The sequence below is a fragment of the Scophthalmus maximus genome, chromosome 9 (assembly GCF_022379125.1).
Source record: "Scophthalmus maximus strain ysfricsl-2021 chromosome 9, ASM2237912v1, whole genome shotgun sequence".
Taxonomy (NCBI): Eukaryota; Metazoa; Chordata; class Actinopteri; order Pleuronectiformes; family Scophthalmidae; genus Scophthalmus; species Scophthalmus maximus.
Window position 1 is genome coordinate 18930196 of NC_061523.1, and position 24242 is coordinate 18954437.

Sequence of the window (24242 nt, forward strand, 5' to 3'; positions counted from 1 at the left end):
TCTGTGCTTGACGGACTATGACCAGCAGAGTCAAACCTCCTGGGGTGAAACAACTTCTGGTCAGTTCCTTCAAAATAAAATATAGCCTTTGCTTCCCAATGATATTTATTTTGTGGTTGTTAATTTCACTCTTTGAGATTGACTGATGTGGGTTTATGTATTTTTGTAATCTGTTTGGCTGGCTCTGGGCCAGGGGCCCCATATACCCCGTGGACGTGTACCCGATAGGATTGTAACACATTATACTACTAATGAGATTAGTCCTGAATATAATTATATTGACAAAACTTAACCTGTTTTTTGTTTCCCGACTAATTTATCTGCAATTCAATTTTCCCATTTTAAAACTTGTTTATACACACATTGGCAGTTTATTAGGTACACCTAGCTAAAACGAATGCAGTCCAATATAAAAGCAAAGCAACTTTATCGTCATTTTCGGGGACTGCAGTTTGTGGTGCTGTCGCAAATATATGGACAGATGTTTGAAGGTGTCCACCCCATTTATATCAAGGAGGGCAGGCTAAATAACAGAAACAACTCTGTATAACGCAGCACAATTTAGCAGCACCACAAACGACATCCTCCAAAAATTACTTCAAGGCTGAACCAGCATTACCCAATAGAGTTCCAATTGAGTTTTTGGCCTTTTTTTATTATATAATTCATTGTTGTATATTTACATATTGTGCTAATGCCCATTTAAAAGGCTCAACACTGACTTTGACTTGCTTTATAATAGGAAAAAAATGTTTCTTTTATTTTGAAAAGAGACACATTTCCGGTGTGGCGCTGCCAAGTCCCGTGTGCTTGACGGAGGTTGCCTGAGAGATGATGCTGAGGACCGGGAGTGCCCCACTCACATCCCAGGAAGGAAGGACGAATTCACCGGACACGCTCCATGGAAACTTGTGTCCGGCTGCATCTTGCTCGTTGCACTTATCTGGGGGGGGGAAACCATGACTGTTTTTAAAGACTGACGATCTGTGGAACTGTCACTCTTTTTTTTTTTACTTTTGCGTTCATCTAACGCGGTCATTCATTCATTCATCTACAAGCTGCTGCACCCACAGTCCGAGTAAAAAGACTAACCCCCCTCTCCACCGGTGAACGGTTTCTGATCCCCGCTGGTGAAGAATGGACACCCGGCTCTCTCTCCCCGGCTGCCCGCTGCTGGTGCTGCTCTGCGCGGCCGCTGCCCTGTCGGGGACCCGGAGCCCCTTGGCTGCTGCGGGCAGGAGCTGCGCCGACACCCGGCAGGTGTACGCGGAGAAGGGGTACGGCACAGACACCGCTCCGACGACTCAAATCTCCGGTAAGACCCCGCCATGTGCGCAAAGAGACGGTCCTTGTCGCGGGGGCAGACTCACGCACATCAGCCCAAGTTTGAGATAGAATGTGAGATGCAGAGATGTCGGAGTACTCTAGTTTGCCTCAACCGGAATTCGAATATCATTTGCACATTAGGGTCACCAGATATGATTTGGGCGGCGAACACATCCCCACAGCATTAAAGGGAACATTATATCAATATTCTAGCAAAATCAGTATTGATTCACTATAGGAAAGTGATAAAAGAAAGTGCAAGGTGGTCGAACACAGACAAATAAGCGCCAGACTCACACTGTTGCAATAGAATATAGCATGGTGACTTTTCCTCAAGAGAACCGATGCTGGGTGGTTTAAAACAAATCCCCCCCGGTGCAGTTTAAATAGGATGATGGAGGGGATGAGCAAATTGCCAACACCGGCGCAACAAAGAACCTCGCCCCTAATTAGTCTTTGCCCACTCGCCCACGGTTAAATCCTTGCATTTATATTATATATATAAATATATATACCCATAGGCTTTTCTCACTGGTGATAATCTCATCTGTTTAATGAAAAGACCTCATGTGGATTACACAAACATTTGGGATTTTGAAAATTGGAAGTTTCGGTAAAGGGGGGTGTGAGGTGGAGGAGGGAAGAGCAGACTGTAGGACCACATTTGTTAAAATATGAATGTCTGACCATGTGAGCAAGTGATGGAGCGCCTGAGTGGCTGAGGATGAAGCCTACTCCTTAGGTGTGTGTGTATGTGTGTGTGTGTGTGTGTGTCACAGACAAACCTTCATCTTTCATTAATAAGAAGAACATTTGAGTAGAATGCCTGATTTGAAAAAAAAAAAAAAAGTACTCAAGGCAATTGAGCTGTGTGTGTGTGAGTGAATGCAATATTGATTGTGTGTGTGTGTGTGTGTGTGTGTCTGTGTGTGTGTGTGTGTGTGTTCTCTATCACTGCCTGAGTCTTGGCTCACTGTCCCGTGGGCCAGGGGAGCAGATGGCTGGGAGAGCAAAGGATGAAGAGAGGCAGTTTAGAAATGGAAATAGAGGGATGAGAGAGGGGTAATGGTGAGAGAGACACAGGGAGAGAACAAAAGACAAGAGGCAGAGAGGAACATCAGCGTGGGTGGAGTTGGGGAATGAGACTTTCGACTGTATTAATTGCGGTAATATTCCTTTTTTTCGGATGTGACATTGTAGAAACAAAGAATTAAAACCCTTTTACCCCATTTTGGATGCTGCGTGTTATTTCCCCCCCTCCTGGTTGTCGTTTGCATATCATTACCTCTGACATATCAAAGACTCAACCTGAGCAGACAAAGAGACACAGATTGAAACTGAATAATTCATGCAGGGAAATTACAATTCTCTATCACATTCTTATCATTGATAAGATTTCCCTACAGTGACAACACAGACTGATAAGTGGAGGTATTGACTCTTTCACTAAAACATCTGGTAATAGACCAACTGAAGTTATTGACAATAGTTCTTTGTTTTTATTAAGTATTAATGTCTTTATTTAATGTAGAAATGCACGATTACAATGCAGATTCAAAGCAGAAGCATATCATTTTACATAATGTTATGATTAAACCAAAAAAAATTAATTAGCCACATACATTTCTGACTGTGTGATCGGTCCTTAACCGCTTTTTCTCTGCTGGCCTGGTTTTACTTTCCAGGTGAGCACCTGCGGCTCTGTCCTCAGGACTACACCTGCTGCTCCAGTCAGATGGAGGAGACGCTGGCCCTCCAGAGCGAGAGGGACTTCCTCAAAGCCGTCGAAGACAACAGCCAGTTCCTTTTGACCACTTTCAGTCAGAGGCACCGCAGATTCGATGGTGAGAGGCAGACTCTGGAGCTCAAGCAGCTATTCATTTTGCTTAACCTGGTTTGAAAAAAATCATTCACCTTGAAGCCATAGTGGGAACATTTGATGGGTGAACTGCACTCGGCTTGTCCTCCTCTCACCCTCCCTTATCTATCAAGTTAGCAGCAATGAGTGACAGCTGATTACAAACTTCTGTACGATCTTTTCCTGTGCAGTTCTGCTCAGATGGTGAATTATCTGTGGCACAAAATTGTCGTTGGGAGATGAGAGCAATGGACTGCACACATATTGCAAATATCCTACCTAATATGATTCATATTTATGTTTAATCAATGCATGAGAAGTGTGGACATCAAAAGAATGTTCCAGACTGGGACAGCTACTGCAATTTCATAAAGTTTGGGGGAATCACAAGCAGATTCTAAAAAATTAATGATCACAGCAGAGGGGTGTCAACTGCTCTCCACAAACACTGGGTCCCACATTTCCCACAATGCAACCCGATCGTGTCTTTAACTCCCCCCTTCCTGCCCACATCTTTTTAAAACTCCACATGTCCAGTTTGTATCACAAGGATTTTGTAAGAAACTTGAAGTCTGAAAGCTGAGGTCACCCTGATGACATCACCACGACATCACCAGGGTTATTTTAAGACTCCCTGTAAAGCTACAATAGGCAAAATTTCCCCGCCTGTTTAGGACTATCTATGTGCAGTAAACCCGGTGCAGTGTCCCTACACTGCACCGGGTGCAGTGTAACCAACTACCAACTACCCAGACAGCTTCAATGACAGTCTGTATTTTAGGTTACTTAGTCCACCTCGTCTCGAAGCCTGCAGCTTCTTAGCAGCCACAGGAAAGAACTGAAGTTAGACTTTCTCCTCCTACCTGCTGTGGCTGTGACCTTTCTTCTCTCCATCCTCAGCCTTTTATATAATATGTGTGATGAATCATTTAAAAAATGCTGAAGGAGTGGGAGTCTTGAGATGGATTTTAAATAAAGAACATCCTGTTACACTCATTTACCAGTGTTCATGATCTGATGTAACTGTCCCTATGAGCTGTGAAGCTGGGAGGGAGGGGAGAGTGGTGACTGTGCGCCTATGTATAAACCTGGCCGAGATATTAGAAGAAAAGAAGGTGGGTGACGCTGCGATATCTAACCTGTCCTTTCCTTCCTCACTGCAGAGTTCTTCAGGGAGATTATAGACCTATCAGAGAAGTCCATGAACCAGATGTTTACCAAGACCTACGGCCGGCTCTTCACCCAGAACGCACACGTCTTCCAGGAGCTGTTTGTGGAGCTGCGCAGATATTATTCCGGTGAGTTCAGTGACCTAAACCACCTCAGCTGCTGTTCATAGCACATGAAGTATAATTGTGAATTTCTGTGTTTAGACAGTCTAAGTGGTACCAGTTGCCATATAAATCGATAAAATCGGGGGCGTCCTGGTGCTTAAATCCTAAGGTACATACTGTGTAATTGCAATGTCCATGAATACAACATTAAGTTTAGATCAAACGCAAAAAACAACATGTCAAGGATATCAATTCAGAAAAGCAACGCAGGTTCTGGACTGCTGCTGTATTTGCACTACATGTGCCTCTATCAGTACAATAATGAATGAATAGATGCATGGGACTAAAAGGAAAACAAAGACCTGGAGGTCTGGTCTGGTCAAAGAGAGACTAGAGCCGGTGGAAAACCCACACGGGTAAAGAGGCAGTATTGTCCTTTGACGAGTACTGAAATGCCAAGAAGAACTAGGGGATAACGTAAAGGACGAGAAATGAAATCCCGCCGATGCCAGACTGTTTCTATTTCGGTTCAGAGTCGCCTCGTTTTGGCAGGACAGTCGCTCGCTGGTGAGTCCATCTGCAGGCTGTCGCTGCTTAGTCAACGCGTCCCTGTCTGCCAGGCAGCATGGAGGGCTAATTTGAGGCTGTGTAGTAGACTACAGATTGGAGAGTCACATATTCAGACCCTCATTGTCTGCCAGTTGTCAAATCACCCAAACCCATTTAAAGGAAGAAAAAATAGTAAACATATGTCTTACTATTAACATATTATTGTGCTGTGTTTAATGGCCTGGTTAGAAATCGAAGAAGCAGAAAACATTTTTGTAATCTGTTTAAGAAAAAGCTTTTATCTGTTATCAGGTGATTTTTGTTTACATTCATTTAATTTGATTACAGTATTTCGCTCTGGCTTTCATCAAAGAGGGTGGTGCTACTGTCACAGACGGGGCACTACAGTAAAACAATTCACCCAAAAATGAGAATTCCCACCAGTTAACAGGGCTATCCTGCTGCCCCCGCCCAGTTTCTGAACAAATCAAATGGTAATGGGTAAATTTGTTCCATTGAAAGAGCGTGAATAGCATGCTCATCCTACAGCTTTTTGGCTTTTTAGTTTAGTGTGAACTATTCCTTTAACCGGGCCCTTTGGGCATCATGGTAGCACACTAAAAAAGGATATGGTGGTTTAGATGAAAATGCGGTCTTCTGGAGCATCCAATCTGCACAAATGCAGCATATTAAGAATTTTTTTCTTCCAGAAATCGCGACAACCCAAACCAACCTAACATGATATTTTTCTTTGTTTGTTTATTTCTCTGATTACAGATGTTGTATGAAAGCTGCTCATAGTTTCTCTTTTGTCCTTTTGTCCACAGGGGGCAGTGTAAGTCTGACAGAGGTTCTGTCAGATTTCTGGTCCAGGCTGGTGGAGCGCGTCTTCTCTCTGGTCAACCCTCAGTATCAGTTCAGTGACGACTACCTGGAGTGTGTCAGCAAACACGCTGAGCAGCTGCAGCCCTTTGGAGATGTGCCGCGCAGACTACGCGTCCAAGTGTGTAACTTTGTCATTGACCGTTTCAGAAAACACGTGGCTTTGACCCAGTCCAACTGTACAGTTATGACGAACGACAAGAGCTCGATGAATCGACTGATCCGACTCTGATCTCTGTCGGTTTCACATTCAGGTGTCGAGGGCTTTCATTGCAGCCAGAGCACTGTCCCAGGGCTTGGCTACTGGTCGGGACATTGTTAACAAAGCAACCAAGGTGAGTGTTTTTTCTCTGGCTAGAATCTGCTTTTTAGCTACATCATGCACATACTGAACCATATATTCAATAATTTTTTTGTGAGATTTGTCAATATACAATTCCTGTTGTTCTGGAAAAAAAAAGATGTTGCAGATGAGATGAGTTTATCTTTGTAATAATAATATTTATGTATTTATTTCTAGGGGTTGCAAAATTCCCTTATGCAGTAATATTAATGGTAATCGTTTGGTTTTGCGCCACTGCTTTGTTTTTTCAGTTGACAGCAGATTCAGAGTGTGTGCGTGGCCTGATGCGTCAGTGGTACTGCCCTCTTTGTCGAGGCATGCCCTCCCTGCGGCCCTGCCACTCCCTGTGCCTTAACGTGATGAAGGGCTGCTTAGCCAATCAGGCCGACCTGGACACTGAATGGAACAATTTCATTGGTGGGTGAGGGGAGGATGAGCAGTATGTTTTTTTTAAGAGGGTTTATGTGGGTACATTTTTTTGGTATTAGGAATATTATGTTCTTCAGCTAAAGCACCCATTTCAAAGAGCCACAAGAACGTTGGTTTCAATGATCTTAGATTCTTCAGAAAAAAAAGATCTCATGTATCAATTACTTTTTTACTGCACTCGGAATTATTATCATTGATAAACTGAGCATTCGTAAAAGTAGAATCCGTTTATTGCTCCAGTGTCACTTATTTACTTTCCACTTCCTTGTCCCCTAATGATTTCCTCCTCCATTAATCATTCATGCTTCTCTGCTCCTTCTCAATTGATCTGGCGTCCTGTGTTTCCTTTGCCCTTTCATCAAACCCACACATGGCTGCTGCACACAAACCCATTTTACCCCCATGTACCCTTTTCTTCAACCACCATCCGCTTCTCTCTCTCTCTTTTTGCTTCCTTAAACAACTCAAACGGATGTAAATCGAATCTCTTCAGCTGTGTGAGCCAGTGAGAGATTTCAGACACAGAGAACCTCGTCTTGATGTTTATCAGGATCTAGATTATGCCACTGACAGAGTTGTTGTATTTTGCTTGGATAATCTGTTGGTCCGAATTGGGTGGAATGTGGACGTAGCAAACTTCATCTTTGTTTCTGTCTCTCCCTCTGTTCTTTTATCAGACGCTCTTTACCAGGTTTCAGAGAAGTTGGAGGGGCCGTTCAACATGGAGCTGGCAGCCGACTCCATCTCTGTGAAGGTGTCAGAGGCCATCATGCACATGCAGGAAAACAGTGTCACCATCTCCACTAAGGCGAGTACCACAGCCCCAAAGAGGATGGGGATTTTTTTTAAATAAGGGTCTGGGAATAATTCTACTAGTGTCCTACTGTCTTAAAAATATCATTATTTCATTTTAATTATTGTTTATTCTAAATTGGATCTTCCAAATGAGACAACATGCTGAAAAATTCACAGGAATTATACACCTAGAGCATTACGACGTCACAGTGTGATTAAAAACATGGCAGGCATCCCAGGAGCTAATCCGCCAGAGAGACACCCACATCTCAACAGAACCAGAAACCTGTGTTTCCTTGTTTTCATGCTAACAGAGTGTGATTATGGCAGCTTTGCAGAACCTTTCCAACACTGATATATTGCAAGTTTCAGTTCACATTAATTTATTTCCAGCAACGTCTTTGTAGAAATCATTTTTTCATTATATCATCACACAGCATTGTGCACTCTTCTACATAGGAAAGATGGTCTTGTGAAACAGCTGTTCACACTGGTTTTATTTTGTTTTGTCTTTAACCTTCAGGTGTTCCAGGGCTGTGGAAACCCCAGGCCAGCTCCGGGGCGATCTAAGCGCTCACCGAAAGAGGCGGGGGGAAACAGGAGGCCTTTCCGCACGTACAGCCCTGAGGAGAAACCCACGACGGCTGCAGGCACCAACCTGGACAGACTGGTGAGAGGGAAACATGCCCTGTTTCAGCTTGACCAAGGAGCTTAATAGAGTCTCATCATAAACAGTTTAAAACTGCTCAGATTCATTTTTGACTGCTTGAGGGCTGCAGAAAAAGGTGTAAACACAGCACTGGATCTAGTGGATACACATCAACATTATCATTCATTCATCTAAAGTCAAGTCCCGGCAATGTGGTGGATGTTGGTTCAATATTCTTTTTTTCTAGAGCTTATTTTTGATCTTTTCTTCCTCCAGGGTGGAATATCTGGCTCTTTAACAGCTACAGTCGCTTCAGAAAGTATTCAGACCACTTTAGTTCAGCACTTGTTTTAAGCTTTTATTGCTGACAAACTTGGCTTCTACAAATACTGAATGAACGGTGTGAACATTTTTGTAAAGGCAGAGAATGAAGTTAAATTGCAAAAAGTTACAAAAACAGATTTTCATTATGAGACTTTGAGTAAAAATTGATGCGAAACGTATCAATTGCGTCAAATCAAAATTAAATCTACAACCGGATCAATTCAGTTCCTCAGATCTTATTTGCCAAACCAAAAGAACAGACTGAAAGATGTAAAAAAAAGAAACTGTGATTTAAAAACATCATGTTGGAACTGCAGTTGTGTCAAATGTTGGTTTTGTACCTGCATCAAGATTCAGACACAGCAACTTTGCAAAAGGGAAAGAGAGAACAAAGTCAGAGATTAAAATTGGTTCAAGCAAATAATATGAGACTGCAGCAGTCAGAGCCCAGGCGGTTTTCCAGTGACCATTCGCAAGAAGTGCCCAAAAAGAAATGAAACGGAGAGCAGAGGAGCGAGAGAAAGGGACAGCCGTTATTTGAATCCATTCATAAGACATAAAAGACATGTGGTTTAAAAACTGACCCAGAGTCGGTGTCATGTCAGTTTTTGACTTTGCCAAAAGTCAGCACTGCAGCTTCCATATGCTTCCTCCGTCCAGCCATACCAAACAAGGATACATCGAAAGGAGGTCTGAGTCACAAGCAGTTTCTTCTCCGCCTCCACACAGGTTACCGAGCTGAAGGAGCGACTGCGGCCTATGCACGGCTTCTGGGTGTCCCTCCCACACACCACCTGCAACGACGAGAAGATGGCTGCCGACGTCACTAATGAAGACCGCTGCTGGAACGGGCAGACTCGGGGGAGGTGAGCGAGATCAGAGGACGGAAGGAAGGATGGGAGGGAGGGAGGGAGGGGTGCGGTAGAGGTGGCGGACCGAGTGAGCGAGGGAGTGATGGTACAGAGGTGGCAGGATGCTACAGATGGAACTGAGCTTGTTTAATTTTGCCACCACCAGTCACCCACATGCTGTCCGTGTGGGCCTGCATGCTCGTGTGCACACAGATACGGCCCGTCACTGTGTATCCAGGCTGGTTTTAGAGACATTGCTCAGTCGTGTGTGTGGTGCAGAGGTAGGGAAACGAGTCTGCATAATGGATGACTTGAGTCCCATGTTTCAGCTGCATTAGGCAACAGTTTTATGTAAACATTTACCCACTTTTGCAGCTTCAATCACAAAGTGGGACTGGTATTACTGGAGCAGCTGGTTTCAGTTATTTTTTAATTTCTTTAATTATCTTGTCGAATACAGTAACATAGGTTTAGAACTTCTTGTGGTTACTAAAAAAAAATACTGGACCTTTCACTAAGCCATTCTATATTTTCAAGAAAATATCGCGCAGCTTATGAGCCAAAATGTTCCCATTTAAAAAGAAAAAAGTGACAAATGACAACATCGCCATTAAGCGTTACTGTGATGAGTAACTATAATGCAATTTACTGAATTGTAAATTCAGTAAATGCATTACTGCCCAGCCCTGAGACTAATGTGTTAACATGTTAATGTGTTAGCTGGTGTAGCGTGTACCATGTTCTCCGTCTCAGTTTCGTGTTTAGTAAGTATAGGTGTAGGAATATCATTAGGTTCGTAGTTAGTCACAAACCCATTGTAGGACAAAAACATTTTGATGATGAAAAGTTAACACATCGCCAGAGTGATCACAAATTGTACAAAATGTTCTCGAAATCCATCCAATCGTCTCAGGACCACAGATGTGAGCCTCACTTTGGCAATTGAGGAAAAGAAAGGTCATTACCCAAATCGTTGGATTCATCACCAGGGGATCATGAGTGTCGGTACAAAAATGTCATGGCAATTCATCCGAAACTTGTCGGGAAAACCGAAATGGTGACCAGCCGGCTCTGCTATCCATAGAGCCAATATAAGATATATAAGAATATAAAAAAATGAACATGCATTCAACAAAATAATATGCTCTATGCCTACATTGAGTGATTACGTTTTCCCCCCTTATGTAGAGACAGTAATATGCAGTGAAGATGGTGGTTGTACATTGTATGCTTGTTTTTGAGTTACACCTCCGTGTCCATTTGAATCCTCACCGTGTGAAGTCACCCTGAGCTGCTTTGAAGGAATCTGCGCGTGCTCACTCAGGTACCTCCCGGACGTGACGGGCGATGGGCTCGTCAGCCAGATCAACAACCCCGAGGTGGAGGTGGACATCGCCCGGCCAGATGTGAGGACCAGACAGCTGATCATGGAGCTGAGGGTCGCGACCAACAAACTGAAGCATGCCCAGAGCGGACAAGACATGGACTTCATGGACAGTGAGTGTTCCTGACGGTCAATATTTATGTATCTGTGTAGTTAGTCCAGGATTTTTTTCATCAGTGTACAGTATACTGGTGATTATGTGGACCTGGGACCATGTCAGTAGAAATCAATTGCGTATTCGGATGTTTCTTTAGCAATTTCTTTTTTCATTTCCCTGCTGAACATGTCAAATATATCCTTTCTCTTGTCCCAGGTGAGGAAGGCAGTGGCTCAGGGGGTGGAGATTATGGTGAGAGGTACAACGATGATTGGCCAGGCTATGGGCCTTACTCCCCTCCGCACAACAAGCCCCCCCGCAACCCGGCGTCCAACCCACCAAAGCCTCCCCGAGTCAGAGAGAAAGGCGGGTCCAAGTGGAACAGAAACAACGGCCATGGACGGGTTCGTTCGGCGGCCAGTGGGCTCACCCTCTCCCTGATGTCTTTGTTGTCTTTGCCTTTCGTGGTCACTGTTGCCCCCATGTGGAGATAGCTGGTTATTACAGTGTGGAGGTGGAGGTTTTCTGTCAGGCTGGAGTCTTAAGCACATTATGAAAAAAAAGTCATTCCATTCGGTTACACCAGCAGAAATAAAAGGACACAAAACAGGCTAAAATCAGCAATAATCAAAAACCTGTTTACAGCACAGAATTAATAGGTTAAAATGAATATTTTTCCTACTGCCCAAGCCACAAAAAAGAGGCACTGCCAGACACAGATGAGTACAACCAATACTTAGTTAATAAGTGCTGCCCTTGTTTTGTGCCATTTGTGACACGTTTGACCTGTTGTGAGTTTTGATGCTGAGCAGTGTGCGGTGCTGGAGCACAGAGGTGTGCGCTCCAGGGGATCTAAAGTACTACAGCAGCAAATTGATGAGCGGCGTCTCATGGTGTGGTGACCTGTGGGACATAGTTTCAGCTGATATGATCCGAGGGGATTTGTTTGCTGCCTTTCTCGCAAAATTAAGTTGATTATCGAAATAGATTGGATTTCAGTCCTTTTGCTAATTTTGTTCACTTTTCATCCGTGGAAGTAGTGAGATTAATCACTTGATCAAACGTGCATTTTTCGGCTTGGAAGTAAAAAAAAGAAAGAAAAAAAAAAGAGAGTCAAGATTACTCTTTAAACCAAACAAGGGGCTTATTTTGAATGTACCTAAAAGCTCAAATTCGTTTTGAGTTACTTGTGATGACAAGGGGTTAATTAATGTAATATATTGGTGTTTTTAATTTATTTGTATTGTTATATTTCATTGTTCTTAATGTTATGATTTTAAAGGCAAAGGTTTCTAAAAGAAGTGTCTTGTCTTTAACTTTCTGTGGTTAAAAAAAAAGAAAAAGAAAATCAATTCCAAATCCATTTATTGATTATTTTTGCAAACCAATCATTTTTGAATATTAAACCAAGCACAACAAAACAGTTAATTATGATATGAAATTGAGCCATAAGACCAGCTACAGTTTTTTTCAGTCTTAAGATTGTGAATGTGTGTTTTTATTGTTTGTTGTTACATGTTCTGGTTTCAATTTACTGTTCTGAGGTCATGCTGAGAAGATGTTTTTAATGGTGTGTTTTCTACTTATTTTCCTAAAAGCAACAAAAGATGATGAAGACAGTGAGTGAGCTCCTGTGACGCAAAAATTGGATTGAAAGTTCGTGAAAGTCTGTGGCTCCCAATTTTCATATGCTGAACATGTTTTTGATAAAGTTAAAATCAGAGATTTTTCAGGAAGATTAAAAAAATGTGTTTGGAGCAGTTGGTCATCCATGTCCAAAAAAGCTATAATTAACAATTTGACATTTTTTGGAAAATTGATGTAACCTCCCATGTTTGTATGCGCAATATGAGGCTACTGCCAACTACTGGTTATCTTATCTTAACATAAAGCCTGGAAATAAGGAAACTAACCTCACTGTGTCCAAAAGTAAAAAATATATATCTGCCAACCAGCACCTTAAATTTACAAATTAACACTTTGTTAATCTCGCATGTGATTTGTTTAATCTGTACCAGAAAGTCAGTGTAAAAACCCTAGAATTTGGTTTAAATGGCAGGATCACACTATCTCCTGACTGAGAGCTAACTCAGCACAAAACCCAGGAGGACGAGGACTTTGTTTTCTACACTACGCCTTTTATTTTTCTGTGTGTATCAACTAAAAGAGGTACAATGTGTTAATTTGTGACCTTTGGAGGTGCAAGTAGGCAGATGTGTGTCTGAAATGGGATACCTCCCTCAGAAGTACCCTGTAATGAGTGAATTAACATATTACATAAATTCAGCCAAGGTGACGTTGTGATAAATCAGCCACAGCCACTGAGCCCTCGACGGAAATGACGATCGCGACGTATATATGTGACCCGCAAAACATCTGCCGGCTGCTTTGCTCACGTTACTTACTTAGATTACCGTTTTTTCTTCTTTTCTGTCCGTGCCCCAAGTTGCACAACCCGGTATTTATCCCGCCAGTCCAAGTAGTGCACTGCATGTTGTCGTGATCGTCAGCGTGGATGCACTTCTGCACTCAGAATAGCAGAAAAGTGTGGAAGTTTAAAAATTGAGACACAGCATTTGTGACCTTTGGACAGAGAAAAGCTCAGTTTCCCACTGTTTCCAGTCTTCAGGCTAAGCTAACTTCTGCGAATAAACTAAATGAGCACATTTCTCAAGACGTAAAACTGTTTTTTTTTTAAAAGAGGAAGATGACTGATGGGATCCCAAAAGAGAACAGAGATGGAGATAATAAAAAAGAATGTATTAATGCTGCGAAAGGACACTTTTCTGTGGGATGAGGGAATTCTGACATCGTATTTGGTTGAAAGAGAAGTTCACTTTGTCAATGGGCTATTGCACCGGTACAATACAATACAAGAAATTGATCAGTTCTTCCTCTGAAATGTCACTCCTTAAGTGATCTGGGAAATATTACTTTTGACGAGCGATCGAAGGTGGATACATCCACACATTGGGGACCATGTACAAGACTTCACACAGTATTATATTGGACATCTTCACATGGAAAAGAAAAGTATCTCACAGTATTTCAAAAGCAACAGTATTGTAATCATATGTGCTTTCGATGATCGGCGGTCAGATCACACCACGGCGGGGGTGGCTGCAGTGTTTCAGGTAAATTGTTCTTCAGCACAAAACTCATCCATTCCCTCTACTCACACGTTCCCTCGTGGTGGAAGTTTGTCCATGTTGTCATTACAACTTTTTGGTATCAAACAAGTGATATTTTCTGCTTCATTAAAAAACTGAAGAAAGGTACGTCGAGTTGTTTTTTTCCTCCTGTTTTGGCTCTTATTTTATTTTTCATAGAAGCAATCAAAAACATGTGCTCACTTAGAAAAGTATCTGCATTTTAGTTGTACCTTTACAATACATTTGATGTCAAATGCACAACAGTAGAAGAAATAGTTCTGCATCAAATCATCTCATATCAGTGAGAATCAGATCCTTAATATTTACATTTACTCATTTATTTGACACTTTTATCCAAAGCTTCAGTAGACTCGTACAATTTCCACGTACAACATACGTAAAGAAAAAGAAACCCAAAACAAAAATACATCATCCCTGGAGCACTGGAACTTTCGCTCAGTGCTCCTGATTTACAAGCACAACTTTGGTGATCAGGGTTATGTCGCCACCGGTCGCTTCCACATGCTCCTCACAGCACCCGACTGCTGTTTCGGCTTCATCCTTTGGACAGAGATTTTAACCAGAGGAGGAGGAAGAACCCTGTTAAAAAAAAAAAAAAATACCCGTGTACATGTGGACAGGGCAGGAGGCATCAGCGCCCCCTTTCTTTCTCCTCTCGGCCTTTTAGAGGAGCAGTCTCTGTGTTTGGATCTTCGTTGTGTGAGGGCGTCTTATGTGCAAGACAGTTGAGGCATTTATGCTGACAAGGACAGGAAATAAGGGACAATTAGTACATGTGCATGTACAGTGTGCAAAAGACTCACGACTACTCACAATGGTCTTTCAACATCGCATACAGTTGCAAATATCTGTAATTGTACTTTTATCAATCATTACTACACATTTCACGCAAGGAGTCAATCAACATATTCACATGTTATACATAATGTCTGATTTAGCACATTCGGGTATTATTATTATTATCTTTATAATTATAACCTTCTTTTAAACAGGGAGGAACAATAACAGCACGTTTTCTTTTGCATGAAACCCCTGATTATTAATTAAATTACACGCAGAAAAAGATGAACTGCCTTTTTATCTTAAAGAAAGATTGCAATGTAAGAAAGTTCAACAAAAAGTATCTTGGAAATCTTACTGTAGTTTACAATCATCATTTCAAACTGACATAACTTGCTCGATTATCATATTCAGTACTTTACTATGATTGCATATTGCACAGTTTTACTATAAATCTTAAAAGTGTGATTGGATGTGCATGAAGCTACACCAAAGACACATAACTAAATGTATTCGATTAAATAATTAAATAAATGATTTCATGATTAAATCACATTAATATGTACTAACACTATTTAACCAGTTCTCCCTGACACAACTCAACAAACAAAACACAACATTATTGCAGATGAATTCAACTTTTTACCTTCCACAACAAAAAGCCCAAACCCGCCAGCAACAGGAGCAAAGCAACGACCGTTAGGAAGATGATCCACCAGGCGACTTTGGTGAAGTATTTAGTCTTTCTCTCAAAAAACACCGTCAGCTTTACCTGTGGACAACGGTGTCTGAGTAGGAGTCTTAACCTTCATTAACATGTGAACAATGTGAAAACACTAAATGGACAAACACGTCATTGATCTCAGTTACAGGATTACAAGATCTTGTCTTATCCACAGTTAGTTGCATACATGTAAAGGAGCTTTACATTTCCCTGCAAATTTGAATGATTATGTAAACCAACATGGCAAATAAAATGTATAAAGTAATCATGTTATGATTTTTTCTTACCTTTGTGCCAGGCTTCTCAGGTTTAAGTTCAATATTCTCTGGAGAGTCCGTCAAAGTGATGGTGGCATCCACATCAATGTCAAGATAGTTCAAAGAGCTGTAATCCTAAATGAGAGACAATAAATAAATACACGCGCTGTTACGGTTGTTAGAGAACAGACAGGCTTCCTGCTGTCCGCCCTGATGCAATCTCAGACATGAACACATGCCGAGGTCTTTCACAGAAATTGTATAACCTCGGTCAAAGTGGTGTTCCAGAGGTGTGCGTGCAGGACCATCACTGCATCACTGTCCAGACCCACCAGAGGGCAGCGTACCTCCACACACCTCAGCCCATCAGAGCACGTCTGAGGAGGAGAGAACAAAAGACCCACGGTCACATTTAACATCTGAGTCATTCACACGTTAACAGGAATTCATTTCTTTCTGCAGAGTCGGTCTCACAGTGAAAATCACAGTCCCCAGAGGATAAATCCGAATGACCCACTAGCAGGACTGTCGTTTCTGTACTGAGCTGTGCAGAATTGCTCACCAACGTTGTGTGTTTCCTCTTTGTCGATAGAAATGAGAATCCATCGGTGGAGAGGGCTTCGTGTTCGGCTTCCCGTCTTTTTCTTGACGGCTCGTGCCAACCCTTGATGTCAAACATTATCATGATCGTTACAGCGGCGGTTTACAGCCTTCGGCCACGAAAAACAAAAGGACGAGGGATTACTTACCTTTACATGTTTGAGTGGATTGACCTCATCCACGGGTGAGCAGGAGACAGACTGCACACCTTCACTGGTGATTTGAGACAAGTACAGAAGCCATTTTCCTACAGAGTTCTCCTTCGGCCAGTTGATGTTCAGCGATGCATTGGCAAAATATTTCAGCGGTCTGCCCAAATTGGCTATCTGAAAAATGGAATGACAACAGTTTGATGGAACCCGCTTGTGTCAAGAAAATTTGTATTAATCATTTTGAATTCAAGATAATGTGGCAGCATATGGTGTCTCACCCTGAATTGATATTGAACCCGGGTTCCAATTTCATCCACTGCCTTTATGGCACTTTCACCCATCACCTTCTCACCAAGTGACACTTGGGAAGGCCTGGCCAGTCTAGATAAAGGAAAAGAAGACCATCATATACTATATTATTTTGCATTTTCATTTAATGCAATTGTATTGTATTAAAAGCTTTGTAAAAAAAGAATCACTGTGTATTTTCTAGCAGTACTTCTTCATATCTGTGTTAAAATGGAGATTAAAAGCTTGAGACGGCCTAAAAAGGTAAAAAAACATCAAGCAGTACCAACCCGTACACTTGAAGCTCCAGCTCGAAAACCACTTTGGCTAATGCCTCAACTGGTTGAATGGTCTGCACACTTGTCCTACACCAAATAATAATTTAAAAAAACCTGTTTATTCATAATCACTCAAAAAACACCACTCATCAGTAACTGGCACAAGTTTCCACAGTTCTCAGTCCACTCACGTTACAAGTTGCAAGGTGACGTTGACATACGTTGTACTCAGTGAAATGCCGGTCGTCGTGAGCACGACATAAAAAGTAACCTGAAGGGAGGAAGACAGTCATGAGACAAAAGAGATGGAGAATAAGATGGTGAGTTGAACTATGCTACTCACGTCAGCGTCTCTCTGGAGCGGGTTTCCAAGCTCACAGTCTATCAATGTTCCTTTTTCATTGGCAGTACAACTCATTTGTGTTTCCTATGGATATAAATAAACATAAGGTGTATACATACATACACATAAATGATTAAAAAAGCAAAAATTGACAGTCCAAGAATAAAAACAGAAGATGCAATCCTGACCAAGACAGGCTGCGTTTTTGATACCCAATTCAACCCAATGATGTCGTACATCATGTTGTCTTTGCGATTTGTTGAGCAGTTTTCACACTAAATTAGGTCGGGACATTTTCCAGAGTTTGCCGTTCACATATGAAGAATGCAGCAGGAGATGCAGGGACGGAAGGAAGAGTTCCCGGAGAATGTTCTGACTTCGGTGCACGTCTGAGAGCGGCTTCTGTTTGCTTGTCCGTTGTCTGGCGGAGTGCAGGAGCACTCACAAACTACTCAGCCCGTTTCCAATCTGAAATACATTCTGGTCTTCCACCACAGAGGTGTCGCGTATACTCACTGCTGCGGTGTTGTAGATAATGGAGGAGTAATGCAGAGTACTTGGGAGCACGATGATTGAGTGACTCTGATGAGCGTCGTCCCCGTTTCTGTTAGTCACGGTTATTTCTAAGGCTGTGTCTTCCTCCGACGGAGTAATGACTGCGACACCGTCCTCCCTGGAGAAGTGACATGACCCCACAGCAGTTCACGCTTTGGCTTTAGGAATACGCGATTCAAACACACGTACCGTTTTATTTTTGCCTTTGGTTTACCTTTCTTGTCTTACCTGGCCAATGACTTGAACACATTGCGGCCATTTTGTGTTTTTCGGGAGCAGAACTTGTACTCTAACTGCAGGTTACTTTGGCAAACGTTATCGCTGCCACAGCCCCTGTTCATCAGGACAACCTGTTAAGAAACAAACCAAAAAAAACAACAACTCAGCACAAATGGTTTCTTTACGAAACTGTGCGCAGCTTCTAAAAACGGCCTGATCGCTCACACGGATAGACACATTTCTGAGGATGTGTAATTCGCGCAGCTTTGCCGACACGGAGGTGCACAAACGGACGGACATACATTTGCACGGTACCTCGGAGACAGTGCTCCTCCGCTCGTAGAGGTTGAGGACAGGAGCGACGTTGGGCAGGTCTTTGCTCGTCCTGCGTGTCTGCGCGGAGCTCAACAGAGCCACGGTGACGGAGACGGGGATGTTGTGCAGCCTGTCTCTGACGTCAGGCTGGAACAGAGTTCTAATGCGGATTAGCGTGTTCTGCCCCGCGCTGGTCTCTTTGAGAGACAATTGGACAACAGTCAACTTTAAAAATCACACACTTCTTTGTTTGGCCGAGGCCGAAGCGACTTGAGTCATTGATGTGACTTTTTACACCAGTGATTTTCCGACTGACCAGAAGTCGGAGCTGGGTGTCGATACAGATTTCCTTCCCTCGCCCGGGCAGCTCCAGTTTCCCCCGAGACGAACCCAGAACGCGAGGCTTCCTCCTCCCAGCATCCCCCTCGAAGGTGTAGTTCAGCTCTGCACAGGAAGAATATGAGATTATGAGTGCTACTATTACGACAGACACAGTTTTCTAATTGTACATACAACTGATTGTACAATTGTATTTGTACATGCAACCTGTGCCCACTGTTAGCACCAATAATATATCTATCACAGGGTTACTAATACCAGTGCAAAAAAAATGTGTTTTCATTCTAAACACAAGTCCCCAAAAAACCAAACTGATCTTAAGCGTGAGTATTTTTTTTTAATAGAACGTCTAACCTTCTTTGTCCACCAGCTGTGAAAAAGCACCACAGTGGACTTCAACTAACGCGATATTTTCCATTGACACATTTTAAAAAGCACATGTTACACAGACACTCAACGCAACAAGATGCAAGTGAAAAAAAGCAGTAGATTCAGTGTGAAGAGAACTGAACCGACTCATGAGGAAACGTACCCAGTTTGGGGTTGAATGATGCTGGATGTGCAGTGTAGGTGAAACATGCCTGAGCTGCAAGATAACTTCACAAGACATTTGTGCAGAGAGACATTGGATCAAGAGGCAGTGAGCCTGCAGGTGGTATCACGTTATGATTTGTGTTTTCGTACAACTCACCATGTGAGTGTATCACACTTTGTGATGTCTATTTCACCTGGTGTCACCTGTAGAGTGCTGCGAACACTGACCACTGGCCTTGCTCTGTTAGAGAGGCGACAAAATGACACACAGCGGGTTGAATGCATCCACCGGCTTGATATTTGTTTTTAATAAAATGTGTCTCGGCGCCGAATTTGTACGATGAAATAAGAGAGATAACGCGATGCGGTGATTGGACATTTGATTACCTTGTAATGATGCCATGATATTCATCTATTTAGCCTCCCTAAATACAATCAACACATTGCCTCTCAAGATGCAAGAATAGATCTTTAAATCATAAAACAAACAAACACAGAAAACAAGTAAATATTGTGAAAATGGAAATGGAACAATGGTTTTAAACATATTTGAATGAGTAAAACAACAAGTCAAGGTCAGAGGATTCAATCTGAAACTGTAAATCTGTTTTGGTCAATGTTTGAGTCTATTTGAGCCTTCATTCTGAGGTTTTGTATTAGTTGATTTGTATTATCATAAATAAACATTTTCATTCAAACAGACGCACGTTTGCCTGAGAATATCTCATCTCAACAGGTTTGTGCTGTAGCTGTGAAAATCACCTGTAAATAAAAACAGAATCTGAGAGAGACCCCACAGCCAAATCCGGGTACTGATTGTCATCCACGTCCAAGTTGCCCGACAGAGAATATCCAAACAGGTTGTTTTTGGATCCTGGCGAGAGGACCTGAAGATGTCGCAATACGAGAGCACAATATCAAGGTCCGTTCGAGCCATCTGCATACTTCCAACAACAGGTTTGAACTGTGACCTTTCCATAACGAGCCCCACACCCGACCTCACCTGTGCCGGCTTTTTGTCGATACCATCAGATGAGCCGCAGTAGACATATACGCGACCAGAACCATCATATGGTGCCCCCACAGCAATATCTGTCAGCAGAGAGCAGCATTGAGAAAACGTGGGGCGACCACTCGAATGCGAGACAAGGAAAGCAATTTATCAGTGGTCCCAACGTTTCCCGAAAGTCCTAATGGGAGCCGAAAATGCAAAACTGCCTCTTTTTGGTTTCAAATGTATACATCTTGGATGAAAAAAAATCTCACTTTATATTTAATTTTGTTCGGCGGACGCTGAATTTGATAGTAAAATGTCACAACCTCCATAACCGTCTTGATTGATGTCTCCTATGCTTTCCACTGCGAGGCCGAACATGGATTCTCTATGTCCAAGAAGCTGCGTTGGAACGACATCCTCCCAGTTCTTCCCTTTCTTGTTGATATAGACGTAGGCTGCTCCTCCGACCAAACCCTCTTTGTCACAGAACTGCGGAGCTCCAACAGCAAGGTCCTCCCACCTGAAGACACAACACAGGACAAGACATTTACTCTAGACAGTTTCATAGTGAACAGAACTGGGACAGCGAGCCACGTCTGTTTTGGTGGTGGTATGCATTTTTAACTAAGGGTTCTGTGATGTAGATTGTGCGGCTGTGTGTACAGTACGATTCACAATGCCAGCAGTAGTAATAAGTCTGTTAAGAGCACAAGTTTAACAGCTGCGTGAAAACCACAACTACAAATATGTATATATTTATAATTGCAGAGCCTGGCTAGTATTGATAAAAAAATAAGATTACCACACAGAAGGAAACGTCACGGCGTGGTCTGCAAACTGACATTAAGATGCTTGGGGGAGAAAACATCTAATTAGCTGCTGGTACTGTGTAACACCCGAAATGTTGGTCCACCGGAATTCCATTAGATTTCGATATTTGCGTGCGGCTGACAATAAATCATCAGGTAACGTGGATGGTCATCTGGTCACAAAAACCCAACTAGGCAGCATTTGTATATCGGAAACCTCACAATGCTGCTGCTGGTCTGAATAAAAGGCCATGTAGTCAAAAAACACATGATTTTATATTGGACTAAAGTACAGGATGGACTGACCAATATGAAGATTTTCCTAAGTGCAACACTTCAAATATCTGGATAGATTTCCCAAACCTACCCGTCGCCGTTGAAATCCACCACAGCCACGTCGTAGCCAAAGGAGGAGGCCAGGCCTGGACCAGAGAGGACCACCTCCACGGACAAACTCCTCTTAGCCACAGGATCCGCCTTAAGAAATGTCACCTGGCCGCTGTAGCCTCCTCTGGGGGCTCCTGATACGATCGTCAGCTCACCCTTCCTGATCAGGGCCATACCAGAATCAATGGAGAATCCTGGACGGTAAAAGATCTTTTCACATTTCATGAACCATCAGATTTGTGCAGAAAAATGCAACTTTAAATCCACTGACTGACTGCGACCAGACTGGAAACTGACCCAGGTAGCTGTCTCTCTGGAGAGGAATGAGCTCTGATTTAAACAGGTCAATATCCCCAGTTTCACGAGGATCATCACTGAACATTTCCAGGTTGTCCAAGAGCTCCATTCGCACAATTCCTGCAAAAACGGCATCACAAAACATAATATAGAATAACAAAACTTACCACATGGAAAATAACACTAAATAATACATAATTGAATGTTTCAACATCTAATTCAATTCTTTTCTCATTTCCATACAAATAAAATACTACATTTTAAACCTTTATGTTGTCTAGGTTCCATAAAATGCCATAACAGATAAAGAACAAAGGAAATAAGGGAACTTCCAAGGCATATTTTACAAACGAATGCTTATTTTTGCTGATGAAACGCCTGAGCTGCTGCTGAAAGTTTTATATCACCTTTCCACAGATAAGCGCCGGGGGCGCCGAACAACAGCGATCTGTTGTCCTTTGCAAAAGCTGCTCCGTGACCCTGCTGGCAGTACGCAAACCACTCATGGTCCTTGCGACGTCTGATTAGGTGATCAGAATCACAAACGACCCTCCTCCAGTCCCTCTCTTCCTTCCCGACCTTCAGGTCGTCCCCCAAGACATAGCACTGACCCGTCACCAGGCGAGGCACGTACTCGCCTGGGCTCGGGCTCCACTGCTGGTATCGATGAGCACAAGTCTTCAAGTGCAAAGGGACAAAAGGATCACTGAATCAGTGCTACTGTTCATTGAATCAGTGCTACCGTGGAGTGTGGTGTGTTTCGCTTACCATTACGTTTTGACCGGGACCTTGGCTCGTCACTCTCACGCCCATCCACTGGCCATTTATGCCTTTACTATCGAGGAACTCTAGAAAAATGTCCGTATAATTACATCGAGTAGGAGAAGCAGAAGTAATACTGGAAATATGTACTTAGGTATCAAAAGCACTTTGTATACATTTAGCTAGTTTAGTCCAGTGGCTCACAATCTAAGGATCACAAGATAAATCTACAGAGAGCTGCTACGAGCTACTTGGCAAATCTAAATGGATTTTTTGGACATCTCTTTCATCCGTGCATCTTTTGGACCTTGCATACTTACTTAAACTTACAAAATATAAAAAAACCCTCTTTGCTGAAACGGCTTACAAGTCATCTACATCCATAGCATTCTTTAAGACGTGCACTGAAGCTTGGACAGGGTCCTGAACTTTTCCGCAGGTGCTGTGCGTAAGAATGCAAATGTCCGCAAATGTTGCTCTGATCCTTTAAGGGGTCTTGGGGGAAGGAGCCAATCCCAGCTGACATTGGGCGAGAGGCGGGTCACACCCTGGACAGGTCGCCAACGCAGAGACCATTCACACTCACATTCACATCTATGGTAAATTTAGAGTCTCCAATTAACCTAACGCCAATCTGCATGTCTTTGGACTGAGGGAGGAAGCCGGAGTGCCTGAAGAAAAGAGAATGGCAAACTCTGGATAATGTCAGGACCCAATTTTCCGGGGTTCAAGAGGCCAGAGGTAGGAACTGTTAGTTAGCAGAACCACAAATGAAAAAGATCGGGGGCCACTGATTTAATCTGAAACAATGAATTTTTATCATATCTTATCATACAGTATGTTAGCTGTGTAATATTACAAAATACATATACAAGACAGGTCTCAGACTGTACATATATACACTACTGTCTGCACTAAATGCACTTTACTTTCTCACGGTGATCACATCACTTTAGGCATACTCAGATAATTCATGCACTTGTCAGATAATATAGGCAAACAAACCTGCATTGTTAAACTCAATGGGCTGACAGCGCTCAGATGTTGAAGTCAGATCACACTGGTAAACTACACCTGTAACATTCCCCTGGTTCTGGTGTTCTGATCGTGGCGCTCCCACCAGCAATCTGGGGGTAAACACCTCAAGTTGTAAGGCGCAGACACAGAATTTCATTCAATTTACTTAAATGACAAGTTTGCTCACTCACAGGTTCTTTCTGACGGGGCTCAGCTGCTGGTGAAAGGCAACGGAAAATCCAAACAGGGTTCCTGGATCACCACGTCTCTGCAGCACATTCTCAGTGTCCAGGTTGAACGCCGCGCCATAAACCAAACAAACACTGCACAGGTACACAATGTGCCAATGCTTTGCCATGATTCAAATGTGCAATCGGCCGTTTCTGACCCCCTGCCTCCGCTTCCTGAAAGCACAGAGGGAGTGTGAACCTTCCCACGAAAGGGAAATGGCCCTAACAGGGGCCAACTGGTTCACTGTGGACAGACAAACAAGGTGTGGCAGTAAGACATTTATCATCACAGTAACAAAGCTGGACTGTTCAGCGTTTATGAGCTGATAACTAGTTAATATTAACTTTCATCAGAGCAGGAGTTGGTTAAGTGTGAGACACACCCTCTGAGCAAACGTCCTCTATGCACAGTGTGTTGACACTTC

The 24242-nt window shown here is 42.8% G+C and overlaps 2 protein-coding genes and 1 long non-coding RNA gene across 3 annotated transcripts; 1 reads left to right on the forward strand and 2 right to left on the reverse strand.

The window, feature by feature from the left end:
- Nucleotides 1–634: 634 nt before the first annotated feature.
- LOC118319765 lies at nt 635–1227 on the reverse strand. Its single transcript, XR_004796084.2, has 2 exons — nt 1093–1227; nt 635–943 (listed from the first exon to the last, which is right to left on the reverse strand). It is a non-coding gene; the product is annotated as an uncharacterized LOC118319765 (long non-coding RNA).
- Nucleotides 936–14039, forward strand: gpc2 (glypican 2). The gene is made up of 11 exons (XM_035650363.2): nt 936–1315; nt 3012–3170; nt 4348–4482; nt 5835–6010; nt 6144–6224; nt 6484–6649; nt 7339–7469; nt 7980–8126; nt 9159–9295; nt 10605–10777; nt 10978–14039. Exons 1-11 carry the CDS (start codon nt 1138–1140, stop codon nt 11253–11255), a joined length of 1761 nt encoding a protein of 586 aa, XP_035506256.2. The 5' UTR covers nt 936–1137; the 3' UTR covers nt 11256–14039.
- A 471-nt stretch (nt 14040–14510) lies between these two features.
- LOC118319755 (integrin alpha-6) lies at nt 14511–23945 on the reverse strand. Its single transcript, XM_035650360.2, has 25 exons — nt 23779–23945; nt 23576–23697; nt 22577–22656; nt 22216–22486; nt 21809–21928; nt 21492–21705; nt 20639–20835; nt 20322–20410; nt 20081–20205; nt 19476–19559; nt 19317–19381; nt 18762–18889; nt 18446–18592; nt 18140–18261; nt 17873–18029; nt 17357–17440; nt 17205–17284; nt 17026–17100; nt 16726–16828; nt 16445–16621; nt 16258–16359; nt 15962–16072; nt 15726–15830; nt 15361–15486; nt 14511–14673 (listed from the first exon to the last, which is right to left on the reverse strand). The coding sequence occupies exons 1-25, from the start codon at nt 23943–23945 to the stop codon at nt 14566–14568; spliced, it is 3159 nt and encodes a 1052-aa protein (XP_035506253.1). The 3' UTR covers nt 14511–14565.
- Between the last annotated feature and the right edge of the window lie 297 nt (nt 23946–24242).